Below are 27,915 nucleotides of genomic sequence, written 5' to 3'. Positions count from 1 at the left end.
GCCAGGGGAATGTATGTAAGTGGGGGCCTCAGAGAGTATGGGGCCTCAGTTTGCCCCTAAACTTCCTGACAGCTGTAGCAGAAAGGGGGAGCGGGTGGCAGAATTCCCAAGTTGTCATTTTCTGGAAAAAAGAGGCACTGAGACATGTCTAAAAGGACATTTGTCTTGGACTGAAATTCCAGAGGAGTTGGTCTTATGGCCAGCTCAGCAAACATCCGGGACCAGAAAGTCCTCTGTGTTTCCATGAGGCGCGAACGGCCTATTCACACACGTGATTCTGAGAGGCAGAGGCAGAGGGGGAGAAAACACATGAAATTCTATCCCAGAGGAGAACCCTGATGGACTGCAGTTTCCCACAGCAGCAAGGGGCACAGGAGGAAACCCCGGCCCTGTCTGTGCGTCTGTCTCTCTCCACAACACACAACACATGGCCTCTGGCAGGAGAGCCAGGCTGCTGGTCTACCTGGGGACATGCCACTAGGCCTCAGGATGGAGGGCAAAGGTGTGCATGAGGGTCAGCCTCCCAGAGCCTGGGAGCTGAGGGGAGGGCTGGGTCTGCCAGGTTGGGTAGGCTTGCTGGCAGAGGCAGAGCAGGCAGAGCTGGTTCTGGGATTTGCAGAGGAAGGAGTGTGGCATTTGGGCAGGTGGAATGGCATTGCAGGCAGGAGGCGCAGCAGGTGGCGCAGGGCTTACTCTTCACCCTCCCCAGGTATTGTTCCTTTTGCTGTCCCCTTGCTTGGCTTCCTGCTAGTGAGCCCTCCATGCCATCCCACCCACCCCTCCCCACCCCTACAGGTGAGGCTGGCCCGCCCCCATCCACAAGAATTGAGAAGGGAGAGACCTGTGTGCGAGTCACCTTCTGCCCAACACTGAAGGACCAGGCTGCCTTCTCCAGCTCAGGCATCATGGCCGACTTTGTGGTCCAGTATGATGTTGTCATGGAGGACATCATTGGCGACGTGCAGGTGAGGGGCCAGGGGGATGGAGCGAGCATGAGCTCTGGAGTCACACAGGTCGGGGCACCAGCCTGGCTCATTTCCTTTTCCCCAGGGATCAGTGCGGACTAGCGAAACGGGGCGAGAAGATGTGTGGTGACACGTGATTGCGCAACTGGGGAGGCACATGTGCTCCCCCAGAGCACGGGGACCTGGACCTGTGCAAACTGAATCCAGCTCCAAATGCATCCCTTTCTAAAAGGATCAAGCCATAGCCCAGTCTTCACCCGTTTTTTGGAAAGTGAGCTATTGGCCAGTCATAGGTCTCTCACACTCAAGGGCTCTCACACGCTCTGCAGCTCTGATGCTCCCATGTTCTCTTGGACTTTCTTGCCATCTCCAAGTTTTAAAAAGTCCTTTTGCCTCATCAGAGCCATCTTCGTAAGCAGGGATCTCTTCAACCTTGAGCTGCCACAATCCTAAGAATAAGCAGAGGTCCCCTGCACTACTGGACGGGTAGAGCCCTGACCCAAGACCCTGGCTTTGTGAGAATGATGGCACAGCAGCCTCAGATGCCTGGTCCCCCCTGCCTTTCCTGCCACACCGCTCACTGCCTCCAGTGCACACTGACCCTCCAGCTGCCTCCCCACCACACCACACACCTCTCTCCCCAAAGCACCTGAACCTGCCTTTCATCTGTGTAGGAGCATTTGCTCCTACTCTCTGCTGCCCTGGGCATATCTCCTCCCGCCTCTCCCTATGGCCAGTGTCCCCCTTGTCCTTAAAGGCCTTGCTGAAACACCACCTCCCTGATGAACACACCCCACTCACACTTCCTCTCTCTTCCTCGGGCTAATATAATCCTTTGGTTACACCTCTCCTCATGCACTCAGTTATTCATTAATTCATAGGTGGGCACAACTCCACCAAGCAGAGCTGCTCTAGCCCAGTGCTGTCCCCACTGACTCTGAGAACTCAGAGACGCCTTGGACACAGAACCTACTCTCCCTCCAGAATCTCCTAGTCTTGAAGGGGACACATACATGGAGCCGTAACATTCATCACACGTCCTCGTGTGTATAAAGCTGGAATGGGCGATGTGCAGATGCCTTTGAGGAGGGTTTTAAGAAAGCCTTCCTAAAGGGGTTGTCCTTAAATTAGCATGGCAAAAACGAATAGAGTCCGCCTCCACCTGGGCAGGTAGGGCGATGGGAATTCCGTGCAGAGACAGGAGAGACAGTGTGGGCAGGGGCACAGGGCTGTGGCACAGCCAGCCTGCTGTGTAGGGGGAATAACAGTCATTTGCCCTCTCAGAATGGGAGCTGAGGGTATCCTGCCAGTAGGTGGCAGCAGGGGCCTTGACCTGCTGTTCCATGGTGTGTGGGTAAAGGTATTTATCTGCTTCTTCATTCTATACCTTTTTCACCATTGCCTGGAGTAGAAATGCAGGTAGAATAGGTGGGACTGGCCATTCGATGAGATGACCCACACTCCCACCCACTGTGTATCCTGACTGCTGCATCCCCTCACCAAGAACCCTCAACTCACCTCCCTTTCCCACTCAAGTATGCCCAAGTTCAAAGGCCAGCAACTCCCCCTTTAGTCATTCAGTCAGGACACCCTGGGAAGGTAATATGTGTCATGCCCACTGCTGGCTGATGTTGGAAAGCTGAGGTGAATCACATGCAGATCCTACTCACTGTCTCTGGGTGAAACACAGAGAGCCAATACTGATACAAGATTAGAAGTGCTCTCTCAATGACAAGTTATGATGGAAGCCATGGAGATGAGAGGAGGTGGCTCTCTGGAGGAAGTACAGACTAACCTGGGACTTTTTTTAACTTTGGTCTTTAAGAATGTAAAGAAGTACACCAAGTTGGGAGGCAGACTTTGCATGAAACAAAGGAGGGGAGCTGGAACTATCCATGGGTGCGGAGGGAACTTCAAGTGGGTTGGGGTTCCTGGAGCATAGATTTCAGGCACAAGAAATGGCAAAAGGTGAGACCGAAGGTTCAAAGGCTGCAGGGGCAGGAAAGGAGCATGCCCTTTGTCTTGAGGTGATGAGGGAGCCAAGAGAAGGAATGACATTAGGAGGTTTTGGTTAGAAAGGCCAGATCAAGCAGGAGCTGCAAAGATATATAGTTGGAAGGGGCCACAATAGAAGCAGGGAAACATGACAGAAACACCTGGGCTTGGGCCGTGTGAGTTTGGGATGGAGAGGAGGGCTGGACCTGAGATATCCAGCAGAAGAAACCAGGAGGAGCTTGTGGCTGGTTGAGTGCAGGAAGGAGGGGCACACAGGATTGAGGCGTGACCCTGGGGTCTGTATCTGGAGTAACCATGTGAATGATGAGGTCTTAAATGACAAAGGTGCTCAGGGGTAGGATGGAGGCAGAAAATGAATTTACTGTTTGTGCAGAATCCAGTGGAGGCATCTTCAGACATCGAAGGGAGCAGGCCCAATAGTGAGTGGGCGTGCAGCTGTAGAGGGGAAGAGTGGGAAACATTGGACTGGAGCAAGACACGTGAAGTCATCTGTGGAGCCTGGGCAGTTGAAACTGAGAGGGTAGCCAGATGACCCAGGAGAATGTGCAGAGCCCCAAGGCAGATCCAGGATGGCTGTTGCTAAGGCTGAGATTCCCATGCAAGGGGCTATTGATCTCAACCCTCCGGTGTCCGGCCCCACCAGCTGCCAACAATCTGCTCAGAGCTGTAAATTCCCACCACTTCCCTCCATTGTGCTACACAAACATAATCATTTTCTGACATGCCATGGTTCAGAAATTTTGGGAAGCGCCGCTGAAGAGACAGGGGGAGAAAAGGCAGCCCAAGAAAGGGACTGAAGCACACATACCAGAGATGGTGGGAAATAAGGCGAGTCCACCATCTCAGGTCCCAGGGTAAAAGGTTTTTGAAGAAATCAGAGTGAATAATCCATTGTGAAACTCATCAGGGAGGTGCAGTTGGATGGAAATTGAAATATACTCCCTGAGCTTGAAACCAGCTGGTCATTGTTGCCTTTAGTGAGGAAAGGTCATTGCGTGGTGGAGGTGAGACCCAGTCTGTGGTCGGTGGAGGAGTGAGATGGAGATGAGAAGACCCTTATGAGTGCCCCTATCATTTCCATGGCATGCTACAGGGGGGAGAAGCTGGCTGGCAGTTGGGTGGGGAATGGGATCAATGGGCTTGTCTTAGTGGATGGAAAACACATAAACATTTTTATTCTAAAGAAGACCTTGTAGGGTATGTGGGTTGGGTTGGAGTGCAGGGGCCTGACTGGTGGAGCAGGTGCTAGAGGCTGGGAGTCCATGGGGTCCAGGGTGGGACTCTCTTGTCTTTCAGTAGAGAGAAGGGGTATCTGGGGATGTGGACCCTGAGCAAGGGTAAGGTGGGCAGTCCAAGGGACATGGCCTGGAGTCCTGAACTTCCTTCATGAGGAGGGGAGGGAGACAGGTCCTGAGAGTGGATGGCATGCCAGCTGAGGTGAGTGAGAGCTTGGTGACCTGCGTTGTGCCTCTGGCTTATAGGATGTGAGGTGTGGGGCCACCTGTGAGCCTGGGACCATGGCGGGATGGGTGTGTGGTTTCTCCAGAAGCTCTGGCTTAGCCAGGTAGGGGAGGAGCAGAGGAGCTTGGGCAGTTGCGGGGCGGGGGGGGGGGGGAGGCAGGCCTCTGGGGACTGCTGCATGGTGCCAGGAAAAGTGGACACAGAGCCTGCACGTGTACTTGGGAATTAACTCAAAGGCTGGGGTGGCGGGGAGGCCAAGATGTCCTCCCGTGTCTTCTGAGATCCCCGGAGAGAAGGGGACATCGTGCCCCCAGCCTTGTGACCAGAGGGTGCCTGCATGGCAGCGAGGAGGAGTAGCTGTTTATCCCAGGGCACAGCCAGCTTCAGGCTGCTGGGCAGCTCAGACCCTCAGCAAGCCCATACTTCCCTAAGCTGAGCTGACACTGGTCAGGGGGCCCGCCCAGCTCCCCCCTCTCCTTCCTCAGCTGTCCCAGCCCCCAGGCTCTGCACAGGGAGATTTGGAGTAGGGGGAGGGGCCGCAGCCAATCACAGCCCCCACAGCCTCAGGCCTCTGCACCTGGTCTAACCAATCCCCTCTGAACAAACAGCTCCCTGGGCCTCTGCTCCCTCCTCCCCGCCCTGCTCTGCCCAGCAACAGCAGAAAGGAGGCTGAAGGAGCAGAGGGAGGCCCTGCTACTCCCAGCCCCTGGCAGCCATGGAGCTGGGCCCCAGGCTCGCTCTATAGAGGGAGGTTAAAACAATAGTTACAGTTCCTGGAGCCCAGGCAAAAGGTCCCCAGGGGCCCTCAAGACTGTGCGAGCCCAGCTCTCATGGACAGGAACTCACATTTTACAGAGATCCCGCTCCTTGGAGCCCTGGGCCCCAGCCAGTCTCCACAGCTCTGGGGCAGGTCCTGGGCTGACAGTCTGAACAGAAGAGACACGGTTCTGGTGGAGGAGAGGGACGTGGAAGAAGCAGGCACACGTGCCTCTCTAACTAGAAACAGTGATCAGGCCCAGGCCGGGAAGGGGTGGTGTGTAGGAGACTCAGAGGGGGCCTGATTTACACCAGCTTTCACTGTTCTTGTGCTTTCATTCCTTCTGTCCAGATTTACGATGGCTATTTTATTCACTACTTTGCCCCCAGAGGCCTTCCACCGGTTGAGAAAAATGTGGTGTTCGTTATTGATGTGAGCGGCTCCATGTTTGGTACCAAGATGAAGCAGGTAATACACAGCCTGGTGACCTCTCAGTCCTCTCCCTGTTAAGTCTCAGCAAGCAGGCAGAGCTGCAACCTGGGTCGCTGGGGCCAGAGACTCTATCATCCCACCAGCTTTGATCTTACAGTCCTGGCCCCACTTGAGGGTCCTGGTACCTTACATACCAGGAGCCCTGTAGACCTAGAGCCACAGAATATGAGGAACATTGAAATATTGGACTATGGGGCCTGAACCATGGAGACCCTGCAACACAAAACTCCTGGGCTCAGAAGGTCCCAGAATTGATACTAGAGTGCTCTGGTATCAAACACGTGAGTCAAAACATAAATAAAACCTTAGACATTTTAGACTCTGAACATTTCCAAGGCCACAGGCTTTTAAATAGTTATTTTTTACTTCAAAGCCAGAAAAATGCAGTGTGCTAGCATTGTAGTGCATAGAAACCATGGAGTCCTGTTCCATCTAGACTTAAATCTTGTATCCCTTCTCCCAAAGCACCCTTGAAACAGCAGTCAGCCAAAAGGATTTTGACTTTAGAGCCTGAATCCTTAATGTTCTGGAAGCAGTATTTGTAGCTATGGTACTCTGGGTGTCTAGAGTTATAAGGTTCAAGTGTTCTGGGACAGTATTGCCTTTATACGTTGAAGTTCTGAACCACAGAGTCCATGGGACCTAAGGCTAACTGACTTTTGTTTTACCAAAGTGTAGCCAAACTTGGGGTAGGTAGATATTGAAAATTGTCTCCCTTTAGCCTTCTTTATAGAGGAAAGGATATAGCTAACTCCAGACCTTTCTAGCCTTCCTATTTCTCTTAAGCTGAGGAGAACTTGTGACGGTCATATACCAGGGGCACAGTTGCCCTAGAAGAATGAGTCATAATGATAGAGCTATGCAATGCTTCCCCTCTCCCAACACATTGCCACTATATCAACATGTCTTTTGAGGGCAATAGGAGGTGTCAGCTGATAGAACTGGAAGCCTACACACAATTTATGAAAGGATCTCTAGGGATACACAAGACAAACAGAGGAGATAAAAACAAGGATCCTAAAAGAAATATTAGCCTCTGACACCTGCAATTGCAGCAAGTGGCAAACACAATTTCACTTCTAGCCAGGTAAACAGAAAACCTGATATTAAAGTCCTATTTACCTCAGCACCTTTTACCTGATACATCATCTCTGGCTTTCAACAAAAATTTAGAAGACATGTTAAGAGAAAATACACAGTCTGAAGAGATAAATCAACATCAGAACCAGACTGGTGTGTTGGAATGATCAGAGTGAGAATTTTAAATAACTAACCAATATGCTAATGGAGAAAGTGGACAACATGCAAGAACAAATGGGCAATGTAAACAAATATAGATACACTGAGAAAATTAAAAGGAAATGCTAGATATATAAAATACAGTAACAGGAAAGAAGAATATCTTTGATGGGCTTAGGAGCCTGAACATGGAATCGATGAGCTTGAAGATATGTTACTAGAAACTTCCCAACCTGATAAGCAAAGAATAAAATGAAAAAAATCCTACAGAATATCCAGTAACTGCATCCAATTACAAAAGTGTAACATATGTTGTAATGAGAATAACAGAAGGAGAAGAAAGAGAGACAGTAACAGAAGAAATAGTTGAAGGCATGAATAGATATAAATTTTCCAAAATAAATGCCAACCATCAAATCATAGGTCCAGGAAGGTCAAAGAACTCTAAACAGGAAATACCAAATAATCCACAGATAGGCACATCCTATTCAAACTTCAGAAAATCAAAGACAAAAAGAAAATCCTTTAAAAAGCTCATAGGAAATAACACTTTACTTATGGAGGAACAAGGATAAGAATTACATCAGATTTCTTTTGAGAAACCACGCAAGCAAAAAAAAAAAAAAGTGGAGTAAAATGTTTAAAGTGTTAAGGGGGGAGGGGGGGGAAACAACCCTAGCCTACAATTCTGTGTACAGCATCATTGTCCATCCAAAGTGAAAGAAATACTTTATCAACCAGGCAAAAGTTGAGGGAACTATTGCTAGTAGACCTGCCTCAAACAGGTAAATTTTAAAGAAATTCTTCAGAGAGAAGGAAAATAGTATATCTCAGACACTTGGATCTACATTAAAAAAGGGAGAGTGTTAGAGAAGGACTAAATAAAGGTAACATAAAATATTTTACTTTTTAATTAATTTATCTAACAGAAAACAGGTTGTTCAAAATAATAATAGCAATAATGTATTCAGTGAATATAGCCTACTGATAAGTGAAATTAATGACAGCAATGTTATAAGAGACAGGAGGGAATAACTGGGACTACTCTGTTACAAGGTACAGATGCTCCCTGACCCATGATGGGGTTATGTACCCAATAAACACATCATAAGTTGAAAATATCATGTCAAAATGCATTTAATACAACTAACCTACCAAAAATCATAACCTGCCTTAAATGTGCTCAAAGGGCTTACATGAGCCTACAACTGGGCAATTATCTTGAGTTTCATCTCAAGAGTAATTGCCTTCCTCATCTTCTTCTCACCAGAATCAGATGACATAGACTGACCTTTTGTGACACGATGGGATGTGAAAGCACAACACACAATATCCAAAAAAATACTGTAGAGTGTCTGTTGCTTACCCTCATGATTGTGTTGCTGACTGGGAACTGTGGCTCACTGCCACTGTCCAGCATCGTAAGAACCCACATACCCTATTTACTGAACTTCCTATAGACTTGAACCTATTTACCCTGTTTACTGAGCCTCAGTGTCATCACCTGTAAAATGAGGGTAATATTAGTATCTTCTTCATTGTGTTGCTGTGAGGATTAAATGAGCTGATGCAATTAAAGCATTTTTCACAGTTCCTTGAACATAGAAGTATCCTATAAATGGTACCTAATACTAGAACCCACATGCCCTATTTACTGAACCCCCTATAGACTTCAGAGCTAGTTAAAAACACAGTTCCCAATTCTTATGGGCCTAGCCCTATGCTAAGTAGTGTCATGAGAAGGGAGCCAAGAGGAAGAAGTATTCTAAGCCTTGTTCTCAGAGGGCTCAATATCTGGATGGAGAATGATAATATTCCACATAAAATAGTCAGTAAACAGCCTGAGAAAAAGAATGGCTGGGTGTGAATGGCATGGGTCAGAATAAGCATTCAAAGAAGGGCTGCCCAGAGAAGGAGCAACTGAAGGAACAGTGAAAATATGAATAAGTAAAGGGGAAGTGGGAAGGTCTGCTGTCTAAAGGACACAACGAGAGCAACAGTTGTGGAGACAAAATAGAATTTGGGTCATCTGGGGGCTGGTGAAAGGACCAGACTGGAAGAAAGAGAGGGTGAGGTAGAAGAACAGATTAGATGAAACAGAACCAAGCATGCAAGGTCATTGAAAGACAGCTATAAAGACCTGGAATCACAGAGCTCTTAAACTTTAGGGCCCTGAGAGAACCAAGATGGCGGCATAGGTTAACGCCGGAGTTTGCTGCTTTGAACAACTACTTCAAAAGTGAAACCAAAAAACGGAAGGGACATCACCCAGAACCCCAGGAACGCTGGCTGAGTGGAAGTCCTACAACTAGGAGGAAAGAGAAACGCACACGGACACTCAGAGGAGGCGCAGTGCTGAAGTCAAATTCTGAGGTGCGGAGTGCGCGGAGCGGGCTGGCAGCGGAGGGCGCGGTTGTTGTTTTCAATCGGGAGGGAGTCGCAGACTCTGAGCACCAGATCCGGGCGAGTCTTTAGGGACCCAGACTCAAACAGGAGAAGCGGGACTGTCTGGCTTCGGTCAGAGCGAATGCAGCTTTCTCTCCCAGCTTTGCAGGGGGTGCTGGGACTCAGAGAGGCAGAGCCCCTGGGGACAGGACTGAGAGCCGCCATAACTGCTCTCTCCGACCCACCCTGTTGATCCTGTGCGACCTGCCCCGCCCAAGCCCTGCACAGAGGCATTTGCCGGATAGCCTCAGGCAAAGGCTAGATTAGCACCTCCCTAGAGGACAGAAGTTCTCTCACTGCTGACACAGCTGATTCTCATAGCCACTTGGCCTGGAGGTCAAACCCTCCCTGGAATTAGCTACAACAATCAAGATTTAACTATAAGACTGTGAACAAAGACCACTAGGGGGTGCACCAAGGAAGCATAACAAAATGCGGAGACAAAGAAACAGGACAAAATTGTCAAAGGAAGATATAGAGTTCAGAACCACACTTTTAAGGTCTCTCAAGAACTGTTTAGAAGCTGCCGATAAACTTAATGAGATCTACACGAAAACTAATAAGACCCTCGATCTTATATTGGGGAACCAACTAGAAATTAAGCATACACGGACTGAAATAACGAATATTATACAGACGCCCGACAGCAGACCAGAGGAGCGCAAGAATCAAGTCAATGATTTGAAATGCGGGGAAGCAAAAAACATCCAACCGGAAAAGCAAAATGAAAAAAGAATCCAAAAATGCGAGGATAGTGTAAGGAGCCTCTGGGACAGCTTCAAGCGTACCAACATCAGAATTATAGGGGTGCCAGAAGATGAGAGAGAGCAAGATATTGAAAACCTATTTGAAGAAATAATGACAGAAAACTTCCCCCACCTGGTGAAAGAAATGGACTTACAGGTCCAAGAAGCGCGGAGAACCCCAAACAAAAGGAATCCAAAGAGGACCACACCAAGACACATCATAATTAAAATGCCAAGAGCAAAAGATAAAGAGAGAATCTTAAAAACAGCAAGAGAAAGAAACTCAGTTACCTACAAGGGAATACCCATACGACTGTCAGCTGATTTCTCAACAGAAACTTTGCAGGCCAGAAGGGAGTGGCAAGAAATATTCAAAGTGATGAATACCAAGAACCTACAACCAAGATTACTTTATCCAGCAAAGCTGTCATTCAGAATTGAAGGTCAGATAAAGAGCTTCACAGATAAGGAAAAGCTAAAGGAGTTCATCACCACCAAACCAGGATTATATGAAATGCTGAAAGGTATCCTTTAAGAAGAGGAAGAGGAAGAAAAAGGTAAAGATACAAATTATGAACAACAAATATGCATCTATCAACAAGTGAATCTAAGAATCAAGTGAATAAATAATCTGATGAACAGAATGAACTGTTGATTATAATAGAATCAGGGACATAGAAAGGGAATGGACTGACTATTCTTGGGGGGGAAAGGGGTGTGGGAGATGTGGGAAGAGACTGGACAAAAATCGTGGACCTATGGATGAGGACAGTGGGTGGGGAGTGAGGGCGGAGGGTGGGGCGGGAACTGGGAGGAGGGGAGTTATGGGGGGGAAAAAAAAGAGGAACAAATGTAATAATCTGAACAATAAAGATTTAATTAAAAAAAATAAATAAATAAAAGGAAGGAAGGAAGAGGAAGAAAAAAAAAAAACTTTAGGGCCCTGGAATCATTGAATTCTGGGTCATGGGGTCCATAGAACACATGAATCCTAAGTCTCTGGAAGCATAGAGCTTGAACCTTCCAGACCACCACTGTCCAATAGAACCTTCTTGATGATGGAATTATTTTAAAATTCTGAAGTTTCCAGTACAGTAACCACTGGCCACTTGAAATATGGCTACTGCAAGTGAAAAAAAAACTAACAGAATTATAAAATTTTTCTTTGGTTTTAACTAACTTACATTTACATTTTTAAAGACTCCACATGGCTAGAAGTTGCCATTGGATAGTGTTGTTCTGGGTTTTGGGCCATAGAGCCTATAGAGCATTTTGATCTGAGAATCCTATACCCACAGGATGTTGGGATCAGAGAGTCCTAGATCTTAGTACCCTGTACACAAAGAGCCTTTCAAACTTGAGCAAGACCTCAAGTCTTGGTCCATCTCCTTCACTTTGTCCATATCCCACAGACTAAAAAGGCCATGAATGTGATTCTTGGTGACCTGCGGGCCAACGACTACTTCAACATCATCTCCTTTTCTGACACGGTTAGTGTCTGGAAAGCTGGAGGCTCCATCCAGGCCACCATCCAGAATGTACACAGTGCCAAGGACTACCTGGGCCACATGGAAGCTGATGGTTGTAAGTATTAGACCTACCCACCCGAATGGACAGGCTGTGGTGATGTGGGAAATTCTTAAAGTGCTCCTTTCATTCCCCCATCCACCTCACCTCTCACAGTGCCCGGGATATCATTACATTTTACACAAATAAGTGCCTCTGGGTTTCTTTTCCTAGTGGAAATAGCACAGCTGATTTCACCATTTGTTTTAGAGCATATTCCCCCTTTAAATCTAAGTTTCCTGTTCTTTAAAGCACATAGAACTTGCTAAGAGTTGTGTGTTTTTTTTAATCAATAATCCAGATATTTATTTCCAAGCCTTTGAGTAAGTTGCTGTCCTGATTCTGGCTTTTGATCAATTGTTTCTCAAACAATTACTGAAGTTTCCCCACCCATCATCGCTTCCTGTCAATTCGGCCCTTTCTTGCCCTGGAAGTGTGGGGTACTGTCCTTGAGGAGCTGCCAATCTGACTAGAGAATGAAACATCCCCTCCTAGAAACAGGCAAAGCACAGTCTGAGATAGGGAGTGAGAAAAGCCAAGGACATGCGTGCCCCACTGTCCACTGTCAGGAAGCCTGTGCAGAGGTGGGGACTCGGGAAGGATAAACAGTAGAAAGAGTTTGAGCAAAGATCAGGTGATATGACTAGGAAATTGGTGAGGTGTCTAGTGTGTCTGCAATAGGGGTAGAAGTAACTAGAAAAGATGGTCTCACAGTCTGCTCCCCAATTAGGGACCGACATCAACACAGCTCTGCTGGCAGCTGCTTCAGTGCTGAACCATAGCAACCAGGAGCCTGGGAGGGGCTCCAGTGTGGGGAGGATCCCTCTCATCATCTTCCTGACAGACGGGGAGCCCACCGCTGGTGTGACGACTCCCAGTGTGATCCTCTCCAATGTCCGTCAGGCACTGGACAACAGAGTGGCCCTTTTCAGCTTGGCCTTTGGGGATGATGCTGACTTCCCACTGCTACGTCGCCTGTCCCTGGAGAATCGAGGAGCAGCCCGGCGCATATACGAAGACACCGATGCAGCCCTACAGCTGCAGGGCCTCTATGAGGAGATCTCCATGCCTCTGCTGGCAGATGTGCGTCTGGACTACCTGGGCGGCTTGGTTGGGGCCTCCCCTTGGGCTCTTTTCCCCAACTACTTTGGTGGCTCAGAGCTGGTGGTGGCAGGCCTGGTGCAGCCAGGTGAGCAGGAATTGGGCATCCACCTGGCAGCCCGTGGCCCCAAAGGTCAGCTTCTCGTGGCCCGCCACAGTGAGGTGGCCACCAACAGCAGCCAGAAGGCCTTTGGTTGCCCAGGTGAACCAGCCCCCAATGTAGCCCACTTCATCCGCCGCCTCTGGGCCTATGTCACCATTGGAGAACTGCTGGAGGCACGCTTCCGAGCCCGTGACACCACCACTCGCCACTTGTTGGCTGCCAAAGTCCTCAACCTGTCCCTTGAATACAACTTTGTCACACCTCTGACTTCATTGGTCATAGTGCAGCCCAAGGAGGCCAGTGACAAGGCCAGAAGACAGACTTCCACCACAACTGGGCCAGGAACCATCATGCCCTCTTCCACCAGCAGACATGGCCTAGGAGCAGGCACAGCCCGGCCAACCTTGGTGCCCAAGATCTCTCCCAAATCAAGGCTTGTGAACTCAAAGTTTTACTTATCCTCAACTACTACCTCTACAAAGAAGATGGGCAGTTCCAGGGATTTGGAGCCCCTGGGTCAAAGCCTTAGTTCCGTATCCACCCCAGCACACCCAAGGCCCAAAATTCCAGCACAACACAATTCTGGCACCTTGGCTCAGCCAACTCTCAGGACAAAACCTGCTGCCCTTGTGCCCTCAAATTCTGATGCCTTTGTGCTTATGAAGCCCAGCATTCCACCTCACCAGAATCCTGGGACACTATTACCCATAATTTCTGAGACACAAGTTCCACCTATGAATCCTGGAACCCCATTCCAGTCCAAAGTTGGCACTATGAAACATGTCACTTCATTGCATTCCAAACCTGGTGCTCCATCACAACCTAAACTGGATGCCACCTCACACCCCCAGCCTAAGGTACTCACATCACAGTCACCCAAAAATCTGCCACGGCCCAGGCCTGGTGTCTCCACACTTCAGATCCCCAAATACCCACCACACACCAGACCAAAGGTTCCTGTTCCCAAGACCCTAAGCAACCTGTCATACCCTAGCCCTGGGATCCTCTTACCCAAGACACCTAAAGTCCCATCACCTCTTAAACCTAGTGTCCCACCTCATCAAACTTCCCCAGGCTTATTGCTTTCTAAACCTAGGACACCAATCCCCAATAAACCCAAAACCCCATTACCCTCCAGACCTGTCAGACCCAGGCCCCCACCTCCTCAGAGCCTAAGCACAGTCCCAAGTACAATCTCAAATCCCACAAGCCCCAGCAGTAACACAACAACCCCTGTCCTTGGAGAACCCATCCCTACTCCCTTTCACCCCACACTGCCCTCTCTGCTGCCCCCTGGAAGGCTCTTGCATCAGCATGGCCTGCTGTCAGGGCCCCAAAGCACAGGGGAAATTCTGGGACCATCTGTGTCAGGAGTACCAACAATGGGTCTACCCAACAGCTCCAAGCTTATGCCAGAAGGCAGCCCCCCAAACCTGCCAGTCTTGCTGCCTTCTAGCACCCTCCCTGAGGCAGTCAGCCTGCTCATTCTCCCTGAGGAACTGGAGCTACTGTCTGAGTCAATGGTGGAGTCCAAGTTTGTGGAGTCCTTGAACCCACCGGCTTTCTATACCTTCCTCACTCCTGACGAAAATGGTGAGTGTCATGGGCAAGAGGGAAAGTCATGAGAGGGAGGTCTGAATGGAGAGCACCAGGAATTAGGAGTGTGCAAGACTTGTGCAGATTCCAGTGATAGTACAGCTGCTTGCTTATTTTGAAACTTTGAACCAGCTACTTAGCTTCTCTGGGCCTCAGCACATAAGCATAGAATGAGGCCCTAGGAGGGAAGGGATGTTAAAACTAAGGAGGCTAAACAGAAACAAGCTGGGGCTTTGACATTTGCTGTGTTGGAAAAAACAACTGCTCATGCTTTCCAAGTAGGGGAGGGTGTGGGGTTATAAATGGGAGCATCACTGGGCAAGGAAGGTCTGATTAGTTCTTTTGTGTTGTGTGAACAGCACTGTTTAATGAAAGGGGTATAAAAATTAGGGAAGATGATGACAATTATCTTTAAATTTCCCCAAAACTGTGAAATAATAACACTTAACATTTTGAGCTCTACTTTAGTCCCTCATTTAATCCTCACAATAAATTCTTAGTATCTGCATTTCACACCTGTGGAAACTGAAGCACAGAGAGGTGAAGTAACTTGCTCCATGTCACACTGATAGTAAGAGATTTGAATTTACATAATCTGGTCCCAGACTGAATGTGCTTCACCACTCCACTATTCTGCTTTCTTGAGAGGAGTGACATTCCTGGGTGACCTTATAGGGCAGGATTAGAATCACTTGGGGGTGCAGTAAGTCACAGGGACACAAATTTGGGCATGACATCTTTGACATGCTCCTCTCCCTCACCACCACCCCCTCCCAACATCTCATCCATGTTCAGTTACTGACAATGTTACCTCTAATATATTTGCCAATGCACCCACTTTTCACTACCCCGACGATCACTACTGTAGGACAGAATACCATTGTGTCTCACCTAGACAACTATTCCAGCCTCCTTACTGGCCTCCCTGCTCTCTTTAGAGAAACTCTTAGCCATTCTCCCACAGCAGCCAAACAGATCTTTTAACACATAGATTACTTCATTTCCCTTCCCTAGTTAACCCCCTAAGATTTTCCCTTCACACCTAGAATGAAGCCCAAAGTCCTATTTATGGACTTCATGGCCTTCTCTCTACCCCATACCTCTCTGACCTCACCTTCTCCCACTCACTCTCTGAGCTCTAGCCCCACTGGCCTCCTCTCTGGCCCTCCAATGGCCCCTGCTCCCACTTGCACCTCCACTCAGGGACCTCTTTCAAGCTGTTCCCTCTGCTTGATAATCTCTCTGACCTGTCTTGCCCTGTCCCCTTCCTACCACCCTCATCTTTTCTGTTGCTACTCACACTCCAGCTCATGACTTTGATCTCAACTCAGATGTCCTTTCCACCCATCCCACCACCCCAGACTATGGCAAGTATCTGGTAACTACCCCAATCACTCTATTATTTGTTATAGTATACTAGAGACCCAATGCACAGAACTCGTGCAAGGGGCTTGGCCCTCACAGCCCCTTACAGCCTTGGCCGGCCCTTGCAGCCTTGCAGCCCTGGTGGGCTCTCACAGCCCCAGCTTCGTCTGGGACCTTCCAGATGGTCGTTCAGCTGTTTGGTCTAATTAGCATATTAGCTCTTTATTATATACTAGGGGCCTGGTGCACGAAATTCGTGCACTGGGTGTGGGGGTGGGGGTGGGGGGCGGGGGGGAGTGCCCCTCAGCCCAGCCTGCCCCCTCTCACATACTGGGAAGCCCTCAGGCATTGACCTCCATCACCCTCCAATCGCAGGATCGGCCCCTTGCCCAGGCCTGACGCCTCTGGCCTAGGCGTCCGGCCCGGGCAGCGGGGACCCGCAGCTGCAGCGGCCCCGTGATCGTGGGCTCCGCTTTAGGCCCAGGCAAGGGACCCCTAGCTCCTGGGACTGCCAGCTTCGACCGTGCCCAGCTCCCATCGCTGGCTCCACCCCTACCTTCCTGCTATCACTGGCCAGGGCGGAAAAGGCACCTGATTCTCCGATCATGGCTGGGGAGCAGGGCAAAGGCGGCCCCAGGGCCGCCTTTGCCCTGCCCCCCAGCTCTTAGCTCCCCCCTGGGTTTCCGATCACTGTCAGTGGCAGGAGGCTTCTTCCTGCTTTCCCTTTCGCCTCCCTGCATTGTGCCTACATATGCAAATTAACCGCCATCTTGTTGGCAGTTAACTGCCAATCTTAGTTGACAGTTAATTTGCATATAGCCCTGATTAGCCAATGAAAAGGGTATCATCGTACGCCAATTACCATTTTTCTCTTTTATTAGTATAGATAGGATATCACCATTGATAATTATTATTTCACTTATGTCTGTCTCCCTGATTAAAATATGAACTTCATCAGGTCAAAAATCATGACTACCTCATTTACCACTATATCCCTGATGCCTAAACAGTGCCTGAATGAATGAATGAGTGCTATGAGGAAGAATTTTGAGCATAAATGAGCTTGAAAGACTATGATGCTGTGGAGAGCATAAGGTCCTAGTCTTGGCAATATGCCAGTCAAATTGGAAAGCCAATGAGGACACTCCTAATCAGAATGCAAGTATGCCCTTTGGTAGGTCCAGAGCATCTTTGCCTTAAGAGTGTGAAAAATGTATTCCATTTCTTTTGCACTTGGCAGGAAATCCACATTGGGAAGGCAATTCTGAAGAGATCCTGGGAGGACCTGGAGGCAGCATGGAATCTCAGGGGAGCTCTGCAGGGCTAGCCAAAGGTGAACAAGGAACTCCACTTGACAAAGATCCCTAAGCTTTCATTTCCATTTAGTTAGCATTCTCATAGGCATTGTGTGAGTCCAGAGGAGAGGCAATGCATTAGTTTTCCATTGCTGCTTAACAAATTACCACAAACTTAGTAACTTCAAGCAACACCCTTTAATTATCTCACAGTTTTGTATGTTAGAAGTCTGGGCACAGGTTAGTTGGATTCTCTGCTTAGGGCAGTGATGGCGAACCTTTTGAGCTCGGCGTGTCAGCATTTTGAAAAACCCTAACTTAACTCTGGTGCCGTGTCACATATAGAAATTTTTTGATATCTGCAACCATAGTAAAACAAAGATTTATATTTTTGATATTTATTTTATATATTTAAATGCCATTTAACAAAGAAAAACCAACCAAAAAAATGAGTTCACGTGTCACCTCTGACACACGTGTCATAGGTTCGCCATCACTGGCTTAGGGTCTCAAAAATGGAAATAAAGGTGTCTATCAGATTAAGTTCTCATCTACCAAGTGCATTCAGGTTGTTGGAAAAATTCAATTCCTAGTGCTTGTAGGACTGAGATCCCTGTCTGCTTGCTGGCTGTTGATTGGAAGTCACTCTCAGCTTCTAGAGGCCACCTGGAGCACTTTCGTGTCCTAGAGCTCTTCTGCATTTCTAGCCACATGGTCCCCTCCATCTTTAAATACAGCCATGGAGAATCTCATGTCAAATCTTTCTCATACTTCAAATCTCTCTGACTTCTCTGACCCATATTTAAAGGGCTCATGTGATTAGGTTAGGCCCATCTGGATAATCTTCGTATTTTAAGGTCAACTGAACCACATAACATAACCTTTTTTAAAAAATATATATATTTTATTGATTTTTTACAGAGAGGAAGGGAGAGAGATAGTTAGAAACATCAATGAGAGAGAAACATCGATCAGCTGCCTCCTGCACATCTCCTACTGGGGATGTGCCCGCAACCCAGGTACATGCCCTTGACCGGAATCGAACCTGGGACCTTTCAGTCTGCAGGCCGACGCTCTATCCACTGAGCCAAACCGGTTCTGGCAACATAACCTTTTTATGGGAGTGATATATCATCATATCACAGTCCTGGAGATTTCACAGGGTGTGTAAACTGGGGAATCTTGGGTGCCATCTTAGGATTCTACCTACCAGGCAGAGAGTAAGAGAAAATAGCATTTGAGTTGGCCTGGAAAGATAACTAGAAATGGATCCTTGGTAGCTAAGGAAAAGAAAACATTCCAGTAGAGGAAAACAAAAGCAATGGGTCACTAGCAAGAGCAGGCAGGACATGCATAAGAATAGTTCAGTTGGGCTGGAGCATAAAGAGAAGAGCGAAGAGCTAGACAGGGGCTAGATTCCAGAAAAGACTTAAATGTAAGCTCAGGAATTTGACCCGTATCTGGGAGGAGATGACTGAGAGGCCAGAGTGTTCCAGAGTTCCTAGAAATTTGATAGATCAGTCTCTTACCAACACAGTCCTCCTCTCCTTTGCAGGCATGTTACCAAGCATCTTCACCTTCTCATCCTCAGGTAAGCCAGCCACTGCCACTGTACTGTGTGAGTATAGGATAGCTTGTGCACCGAATATGGGGCTGGGCTTTCTCTTGGGATATAGACATGGCCTCCTACATTCCCCTCCTCTCCCTTGTCCTCTCCCCCCACCCATTACTTCTAAGGCCATAATCTCAGAATTTTGTCTCCTGCCTTGCAGTGGATGGTGACCCCCACTTTGTGGTCCACATCCCACGTTCAGAAGAGAGAATATGCTTCACACTGGATGGGCGCCCAGGGGACCTGCTACAGCTCATAGATGACCCAAAGGCAGGTGAGAGCCCCAAGGACTCCACTCCATATAACACCATAGTCAGATATACTCAAGTCCAACACCCCCAGACATCTTTGGACTAATCCTTACAAACACATAGCACAAGTAAAACCCAGACAAATGAAAACACACATAAATGTATTCTAACATCAACACACTCACATATATGTATATACATACACTAGGGCACACAGTAAACTCACACAAATATAAACCCAGACACATATTTTGACATCCTCCATACCCACACACAGTAACATACAACTATGTACCCAGATCCACATTGACATACAATACATGCTCAGATATACACAATGACACAAACATCAGCACACTCAGACATACATGCACTGATACCCCAGATTCATCCCAATACTCAGGAATTCAACACTCACAGGCACACATACTCTGCTACTCTAGACATACAAAACACACCAATGCACACAAATACTCACCATGACACACCCAGATACACATCAGTATCTACCAACACACAACCAGGCACACACAACATAAACTATTCACCAAGACATATAGCACTAACATATCCAGAGACACACATAAACACACAACCAAAAAAAAATAGATAATCTAACATAGCACCTTCCCCAAATATGTACAGATGTACTGGTAGGTCCAGAGATACCCATCCTATCTAATAAAAGAGAAACATAGTAATTAGCCGTACGTCCGCTACCCTTCCCATTGGCTAATCAGGGCAAAATTAACTGCCGGCCAAGATGGCGGCCGGCAGCCAGACAGCTTGAAGCGAACATGAGGCTTGCTTGCTTCAGTGATGGAGGACTCCAATGTTCCCCGCCTGCCTTGCCGGCCTCTGAGCTTGCAGTTTGAAATATTGTTACAAATATAGAAGCTAAACAAAACCCCAGAAACCTGCTTTCAGCCAGCCAGGATCTCAGAGCTGGAGTTGATACAGTGTTTCGATTATAGAACCCAAACAAACCAGATACCTGCTTTCAGCAGCGGAGGCCTAAGAGCTGGAGCCAAGCCTCAGAGCTAAAGCTGGCCTAGAATAAAAAAAAATAAAAATAAATAAGGAGCAGTTGGGAGCTTCAGTCACCCGCCAGCCTGAAAACAGCCCTCAGCCCCTCACCCAGACTGGCCAGGCACCCCAGTGGGGACCCCCACCCTGAAGGGTGTGTGACCAGCTGCAAACAGCCATCATTCCCTCATCCAGGCTGGCCAGGCACCCCAGTGGGGACCCCCACCCTGATCCAGGACACCCTTCAGGGCAAACCAGCCAGCCCCCACCCGTGCACCAGGCCTCTATCCTATATAGTAAAAGGGTAATATGCCTCCCAGCACTGGGATCAGCGTGACAGGGGGCAGCGCCCAAACCCCCTGATCGCCCTGCTGCTCTGTGTGTGACAGGGGGCGGGGCCACAACCTCCCTATCCACCCTGCTCTGTTCCTGACAGGGGAAGGTGCCCAAACCCCTGATCAGCCCTGCTCTGTGCCTGATAGGGGGAGCTCCCCAACCCCCTGATAGCCCTGCGGCTCTGTGTGTGACAGGGTGTGGCGCCCCTACCACCTGATCGGCCCTGCTCTGTGTGTGACAGGGTGTGGTGCCCCAACCCCCCCCCCCACGGGCCCTGCTCTGTGTGTGACGGGGTAGAGCCATAACCTCCCCATCGGCCCTGCCCTGGGTGTGACAGTGGCAGTGTCCCAACCCCCTGATCTGCCCTGCTCTGTGTGTGACAGGGGGCAGTGCCCCAACTCCCCAATTGGCCCTACTCTGTGTGTGACAGGTGGGAGCTCCCCAACCCCCTGATCAACCCTGCTCTGTGCATGACAGGGTACGGAGCCCCAACCCCCCTGATGGGCCCTGCTCTGTGAGTGACAGGGGGCAGCGCCCCAACCCCCTGATTGGCCCTGCTCTGTGCGTGACAGGGGGTGGCGCCACAACCTCCCCATTGACCCTGCCTTGAGGGTGACAGGGGGCGGTGCCCCAAGCCCCCAATCGGCCCTACCCAGAGCATGACTGAGGGTGGCATCGCAGCCTCCTGATCCGCCCTGCTCTGTGCATGACAGGGGGCGGCACCCCAACTCCCCAATCAGCCCTGCTCTGAGCCCAACCAGGGGCTGCACCTAGGGATTGGGCCTGCCCTCTGTCACCCGGGAGCAGGCCTAAGCCAGCAGGTCGTTATCTCCTGAGGGGTCCCAGACTGCGAGAGGGCACAGGCTGGGCTGAGGGACCCCCCTTCCCCCCCAAGTGCACAAATTTTTGTGCACCGGGCCTCTAGTGTAAACATAATCAGACATAAATTTACACACTCAGAAGCAAACACATGTGTGCAAACAACCCCACTGGGGTGAACATGTGCAAGCTACAATTATGCCCATGCATTGTACAGGAAGGAGCAGCTGGAAGGGCTGTGGTAGAAGCACTTTCCCCAGGAGCTAGCTCTCTAACCACAAATCAGGGCCCTGGGCCCTGTCTGAGCTGTGGGTGACCAAATAAATGACTATGTGAAAGACCACGCTCCAGGCACGGACTCTTCTCTCTCCAGGGCTGCATGTGCATGGACAGCTGCTGGGGGCACCACCAAGGCCAGGCCACAGGGACCAGATCCGTACCTACTTTCAGATCATCACAGTCACCACAGACAAACCCCGGGCCTACACTATCAACATCACTCGCAATTCCATATCGGTGCAAGGCGAGGGTACCTTGCTTCTGTCCTGGGACCAGCCTGCCCTGCTGAAGAGGTCCCAGCTGGAGCTCCACGTGGCTGCTGCAGCCCGCCTCACCCTCCGCCTTGGGCGCCACCTCGAGTTCCTAATCCTCCGGCACCGCTACAGGCACCCCAACAGCCTGCAACTACCCCATCTGGGGTTCTATGTGGTCAATGGCTCAGGCCTTAGCCCCTTAGCCCGTGGCCTGCTGGGTAAGTGTTTGCTGAGGCTGAGAAGGGCCAGGGAGTACCAGTCCCAAGAGAGACTCTGCCAAGGTGAAAGGCCAGTGAGCACCCAGGACCCTGCCCTCCCCGCCCCTCAACTACAAAGAAAAACAGAGCCAAGGTCTACCCTTGGGGAGCTCCTGGCCTGGGAAGAATACAGACCCAGATCTGGATAGTGATCTCAGGACCTATCAGTACTGATATAAAGCAGACCAAGGCAATGGAGGAACCCAGAGTGGAGCACCTTGCCCAGCCTTAGAGCCAAAGAAAAATCCCCTGGAGGAGAGAGACCCATAGTCCAAAAGGCTGACCAAAAGTGGTAGAGGAAAGGAATGGAGGTTAGAAGAAATGGAGCCTGAGTGGTCAGAGCAGAATGCCCGGATGAGGAGTTTGGATTTATCCTGAAGACAGTGGGGAACTATAAAAAGTTATAAGCAGGAGAAAGATACAGTCAGATATGAGTGCAACAAAGATCCTTCTGGGATTTCTGTGAAGAGGGACTGCAGGAAGTCAGACTGTAGGTCAGAAGACATTGGCAGAACCTGAGCAGAGGCCCACACCAAAGAGTTTGGGCAGTGATGCTGGGTTGGACATATATTCTTACTTCCTCTGGGCCTCCCCACTCCTCTCCTGTCCTTCCCTCCAATCTGCCCTCTCTGCCTCCACACCTGACTATTCCTCTTCTGCTGCCTTGATACACTCCTTCCATAATACACTCCTGTCCCATTTGGTTGCTCATTTCCCACAACGTCCAGCCTCTTCCCTCCTCCAGGCCTTTGCTTCCCCTCATCCCTCCCTCTTTTCCTTCAGATTTCCTGCATTAGGATCTTTTCAGAGTTCTCAGTGGGGACTCAGGCCAGTGCCCTGACTGGTTCTGCACCTTCCTCCCTCAGGGCAGTTCCAGCACGCAGACATCCAACTGGTGGCAGGGTCTACGGGGCCATTCCTGCGGAGGCACCAAGGCCCAGATGTGCCTGTGGTTCTAGGCAAGAAGCTGCTAAAGGACTCACCAAGGCTGCTGCCCCGCTGGTCTTCCTGCTGGCTAGTGAACCGCTCTCATGTACAACAGCTGCTGGGCCGCCCCTACCTTGCCTATGTCCTGTGATGGCCCCTGAACCCCAGCACCAGGAGACCTGAATTTGGGAGACTCAGAGGCCAGGGCAAGGGGTGAGCCAGAAACAAGACCTAGGAGCATGAAGACACACACAGGGAAGCACACATACACATGCACTAAGTGACACATATACAAAGACATACAAACACACACAGACATGCGTATCTATGGACCTAGAGACTTAGGGACTCTTGCCTCCTCACAGTTCTTCCTGTCTCCAGTGTCCACTCTCTTCAATCCATACTCCACACCAGCTTTAGAGATGACTTTCTTGAAACAAAAAATTGACAGAGCAGCTGGCCCTACTCACAACCTTCTCTGGCTCCCCTGGTATATTTAAGGCTCTTGGGGTTCCCTTAACAAACCATGTTCTCTCCCACCACTGGGCCTTTGCATGTGTTTTTCTTTCTGCATGAGACCCTGTTCCTTGTCTTCATGTAGGTGGATTTTACACATCCTTCAAGTCTTAGTTGTCATCTTCTCTAGAAGGCCTTCCCTAGCCCCTCTCTGGATTGAATTCAGTCCCCGTCTATGTTCCTAAAGCTCACCCCATCCCATCCAAGCTCATAGCATTTATCATACTATGTAGTAATTATCAGTTTACTTGTCCGGATCCCTGACTTAGACTGTGAGCTCTTTGAGGGCAAGGACCTTTTCTGAATCATCTATGTATCCTCAGTGCTTGGCACATAATAGGTACTTAGTAAATATTTGCTGAATGAATGGATGGATGAATGAACAAAAAGGAACCAATGACACAGCAGGAGACACACGCACACATACATACAACTAAAGACAGGATCACACACAAGGACACCAACAAGGACACAGACACAGATGGAGAAACTGTGGTAGAGACATTCAGAAACACAAGGCATAAGGATCTCAAAACTAAGAGTATAGACATAGGGAAACATAGGCATACAAAGAGGGGGACAGGGAGCCAGAGTGAGAGCATCAGGGACATAAACCCAGAGTTCTCTTGCTAGGCCTATATATCCCCATTTTGAGGTGCTATCCCTGTCACAGAGAGGCAGGGAGACAAAAACAAGACCACCAGGGATAGGCACACAATGACTATTATGAAGACACTGAAACATAACAACATACAAACTAAGAGATACATATGCACAGAGATCCAGACACAGGAGCAGAAGTGTCAAGACACACAGCAGTACATAAAGACAAAGGTAACCAGGAGGCATCAGTCAAGACCATAGTCCAAGACACCAAGGAGAAAGAAGTAGAAACACACAGATACACTGACATGCTGACTTGTGTATATGGTGTTGGGGATGAGAAGAGAACACAGGGCCAGAGACCTACAAGTATGTAGAAACAGACATTACACAGACCCATACTTGGTGACAAAGACTCAAGGACACAGTCACATGCAGAGAAACACACTAAGAATGAGACAACAGCACAGATTTATATATTTAGAGATCCAGTGACAAAGACATGGGTATGCAGATACGTGAACAGTGACAAAAACCAGCAAAGAGATGGGGGTCAGACAAAGTAACAGAGACATAAGGACAGGCAAGTGGATTCCAGGTATAATGGGGACACTGTGGCAGGGACACAGGAATTCAGAGACAGAGCTCCTAGAAAAAGTAGAAATGGGTATGTGGATCCACAAATACAGTCATTTGGATACAAGCTAGACATAAGAACAGAAACACAGGGACACATCTGGTAGGATCAAGATAGACACATAGAAACAGATACACAGAACATAAGCAAATGGTCAGAGACACAGTGACAAGGAAATCTATCCAGAAAAGCAGGGATGCAAAGACACGGAATCTAGATATACCTGGGCACACCCAGAAATAGAGACACACAAACAGGCAACCAAAGCTACAAATGAAAATGAAAGGATGGGAACTGTGAATCAGACACAGGAACACAGAGATAGTGGCTCTAAAATAAAAAGATGTGGATCCCAATACCAGACACAAACAGAGATGGGGACACAGAGGTGGTGAGTCAGTTCAAAACAAAGCCAGGGACAGAGCCAGACAGAAAAAGAAACAGATGCAGAGAGACACCCTGACAAAGAGACTCATAGGAACAAGAACACAGTAATGGGGACCCAGAGAAAAATATCAAGGGCTAAAAAGGAGAAAGGGTTATTGAGTAACAGAACAACTTGAGACACAGCCACAGCAACTAAAGAAACAATAATACAAAGACACTGTCAAAATCTGGGAAAACTAAATGGAGAAGTGAGATAAATACCAAATCACAGACATGGAGAGCAAAGTCCCAGAGACAGACTCAAGAACTCACCAACAAAGGGCACATGGAAGAAGGCATATGTGGGTTCATGAGCACAGACACAAATACAGATGCTCAGAAAAAGGTACCCATACACAGGAATACAGAGACTTTGGGATACACTTAAACTGGATCACCAAGGTTCAGGGATATGCAAAAACTTGGGGAAGTATAGAGATAGGAACACCCAGACACAGGATGCAAAGACATTAGATCACATGCAAAGACACAGGAACATGCAAAGATTCAAGGACTTGTAAAGTATCAGGAAGACACAAAAACTCAGTGATGCAAAAAAAGGGATGCACAAACACTTGAACACAGAGGCTCATTGCATGCCCAGACAATGAGACACAAAGATCCATGGGCACACTGAGACAGGGAGACACAGACAGTAGATTGCAGAGGCTCAGGATGTGCAAACACTCAAGTACATTAAAGGACAAGATGCATAAGGCACTAAAACACAGAGATAAGGGGCACACAGAGATGAGGACATAGAAGCAGGGTAATATAAACAGAGACTGAGGGACACCCAGAGATGGGGATACACAGACACTGAAACACATAGACTAATAGGATGTACAACACAGGAATTCATAAAGAATGGGACACAAACTCACAGACTAATGGGGGCCAAGGACATGCAGATACTGGACCACAATAAACAATGGAAACCACAGACACCAGAACACAGACATTGGGACACAAAAACCTTGGGAGACTGAAATATGCAGACATTGGAACACAACCAAAAACTTGCTGGTGCAGATATTAAGATACACACAGCCATTCGGAAACAGGCAGACACTAACATCCACAGAGACACTGACACATACCAACATTTAACACACATGGACACTAGACCAGATATCAGAACATACAGGGATGCTGGTAGAGACAATGGGACCAGATATTGCTACACAGGTACACACAGACACTGGGATACACAGGCAGAAGGACACATAGAACCTGGAACAGACATACACACACACACTGGGATACACACCACTGGGACACAGGAAACTGGGGTAAAGAGGCTAAAGCACACAAAAACGAAGCTTAGAAACATACAGTAATATGCTGACACTGGGAAACGAACAATAGATTCAGACACTGAGGCACACAGACACTGGGCTACAGATACTGAGGTACATGGAAACACTGAAACTAAGAGACACATGCAACATGCAAATGGCTACGGGGGTACACAAATGCTAAGACATATAGAAACTGAGGAACACAGATAATAGGACACCCAGGCATCAAAGTACAGAGAGGCTATGATCTACAACAGCGGTCACCAACCTTTCGGACCTCACGGACCACCAGTGGTCCATGGACCACCAGTTGGCGGCCACTGATCTACATTATAGATACTGGGAAATACACAGACACTGTGACTCACAGTCTTTTCAACACACAGATACTGGTGCACAGTTGAGGTAGACACAGAAATTGGGACTTATAGTGAGGTTCAAATACACTTGGATACATAAGCATTGAGATACACAGACACTTGGGTATATAGACATTGGGAGAAAGCCCCTGAGACGCATAGACACTTGGAGGTACAGACACTGGGATACCCCGTCACTGAAACACCCAGGCAGAGGAAAACAGGGTGCACAGACACTGATACAAACAACCACTTGGACATGCAGACACTGAGACACATAGATATTGACACATACAAATGTTGTACACAGATAATGGAACACACAAACACTCGAGTCCTCAGAAATTGGGACATACTAGTACAGACTGAAAAGCACAAACACTGAAAACCACAGGCACTTGTAGCCAACACTTAAAACTACAGATACTGGGACACACAAACACTGGGAAATAGTTTCTGAGGCACAGAAACACTGGACTAGGGCAGTGACAATGGGTTAAAGAGGGCAGATTGTCCTGGCCAGCGTGGCACAATGATTGAGCATCCACCTATGAACCAGGGTATCGTGGTTTAATTCCAGTCAAAGGCACATGCCTGGGTTGTGGGTTCGATCCCCAGTGGGGAGCGTGCAGGAGGCAGCCGATCAATGATTCTCTCTCATCATTGATGTTTCTCTCTTTCCCTCTCCCTTCCTCTCTGAAATCAATAAAATATTTTGTAAAGAGGGCAGATTACAGAGATAATAAAGATGTAGAAGGGAGAAATCATGACAACTGATTTAATTGCAGGTGAGAGAGAAAAGAGTCTAGCATGACTTCCATGTTTATTTCTACCGTGGACAACTAGGTGAATGATGCAGCTATTTCTTAAGATGAGGGAACATAGGAAAAGAGGTAGGCTTTGGTGGGGAGCCTACGTTAGTTTAAGGTGTCTGTAAGCTTCCCAAATATCTATTCATTAATTAATCTCACCTCTTTCTCCCAATGTCTTGAGATTTCATAGATTTCTTTGTTAGGATGATTTTGGTTACAAGCAGTAGGAAATCCAACTCAATTGCCTTAATAAAAGGAAGTTGTTGGCTCAACAACTGGAAAAAAAAATCAGCAGGGTAGATTTTAATCCGGCTGGCGTGGCTCAGTGGTTGAGTGTCAACCTATACACCAGG

At 48.4% G+C, this 27,915-nt stretch overlaps 1 protein-coding gene across 1 annotated transcript in view; it reads left to right on the top strand.

Annotated features, from left to right (window-relative positions):
• ITIH6 (inter-alpha-trypsin inhibitor heavy chain family member 6) overlaps nucleotides 1–23,059 on the top strand; it is a 31,682-nt gene extending 8,623 nt beyond the window's left edge. Inside the window, exons 5-13 of the mRNA XM_059679750.1 lie at nucleotides 796–965; nucleotides 5,551–5,667; nucleotides 11,534–11,705; nucleotides 12,418–14,484; nucleotides 17,093–17,185; nucleotides 18,703–18,738; nucleotides 18,920–19,033; nucleotides 21,565–21,942; nucleotides 22,848–23,059. Of these exons, the coding sequence (XP_059535733.1) occupies nucleotides 796–965; nucleotides 5,551–5,667; nucleotides 11,534–11,705; nucleotides 12,418–14,484; nucleotides 17,093–17,185; nucleotides 18,703–18,738; nucleotides 18,920–19,033; nucleotides 21,565–21,942; nucleotides 22,848–23,059 (3,359 nt within the window). The remainder of the gene's footprint in view (nucleotides 1–795; nucleotides 966–5,550; nucleotides 5,668–11,533; nucleotides 11,706–12,417; nucleotides 14,485–17,092; nucleotides 17,186–18,702; nucleotides 18,739–18,919; nucleotides 19,034–21,564; nucleotides 21,943–22,847) is intronic.
• The last annotated feature ends 4,856 nt before the right edge of the window (nucleotides 23,060–27,915 follow it).

Source organism: Myotis daubentonii, chromosome X, assembly GCF_963259705.1.
Source record: "Myotis daubentonii chromosome X, mMyoDau2.1, whole genome shotgun sequence".
In the NCBI taxonomy this organism is placed as follows: Eukaryota; Metazoa; Chordata; class Mammalia; order Chiroptera; family Vespertilionidae; genus Myotis; species Myotis daubentonii.
The sequence above is the reverse complement of the archived record's forward strand: the minus strand, read 5'-3'. Positions and strand labels throughout refer to the sequence as shown.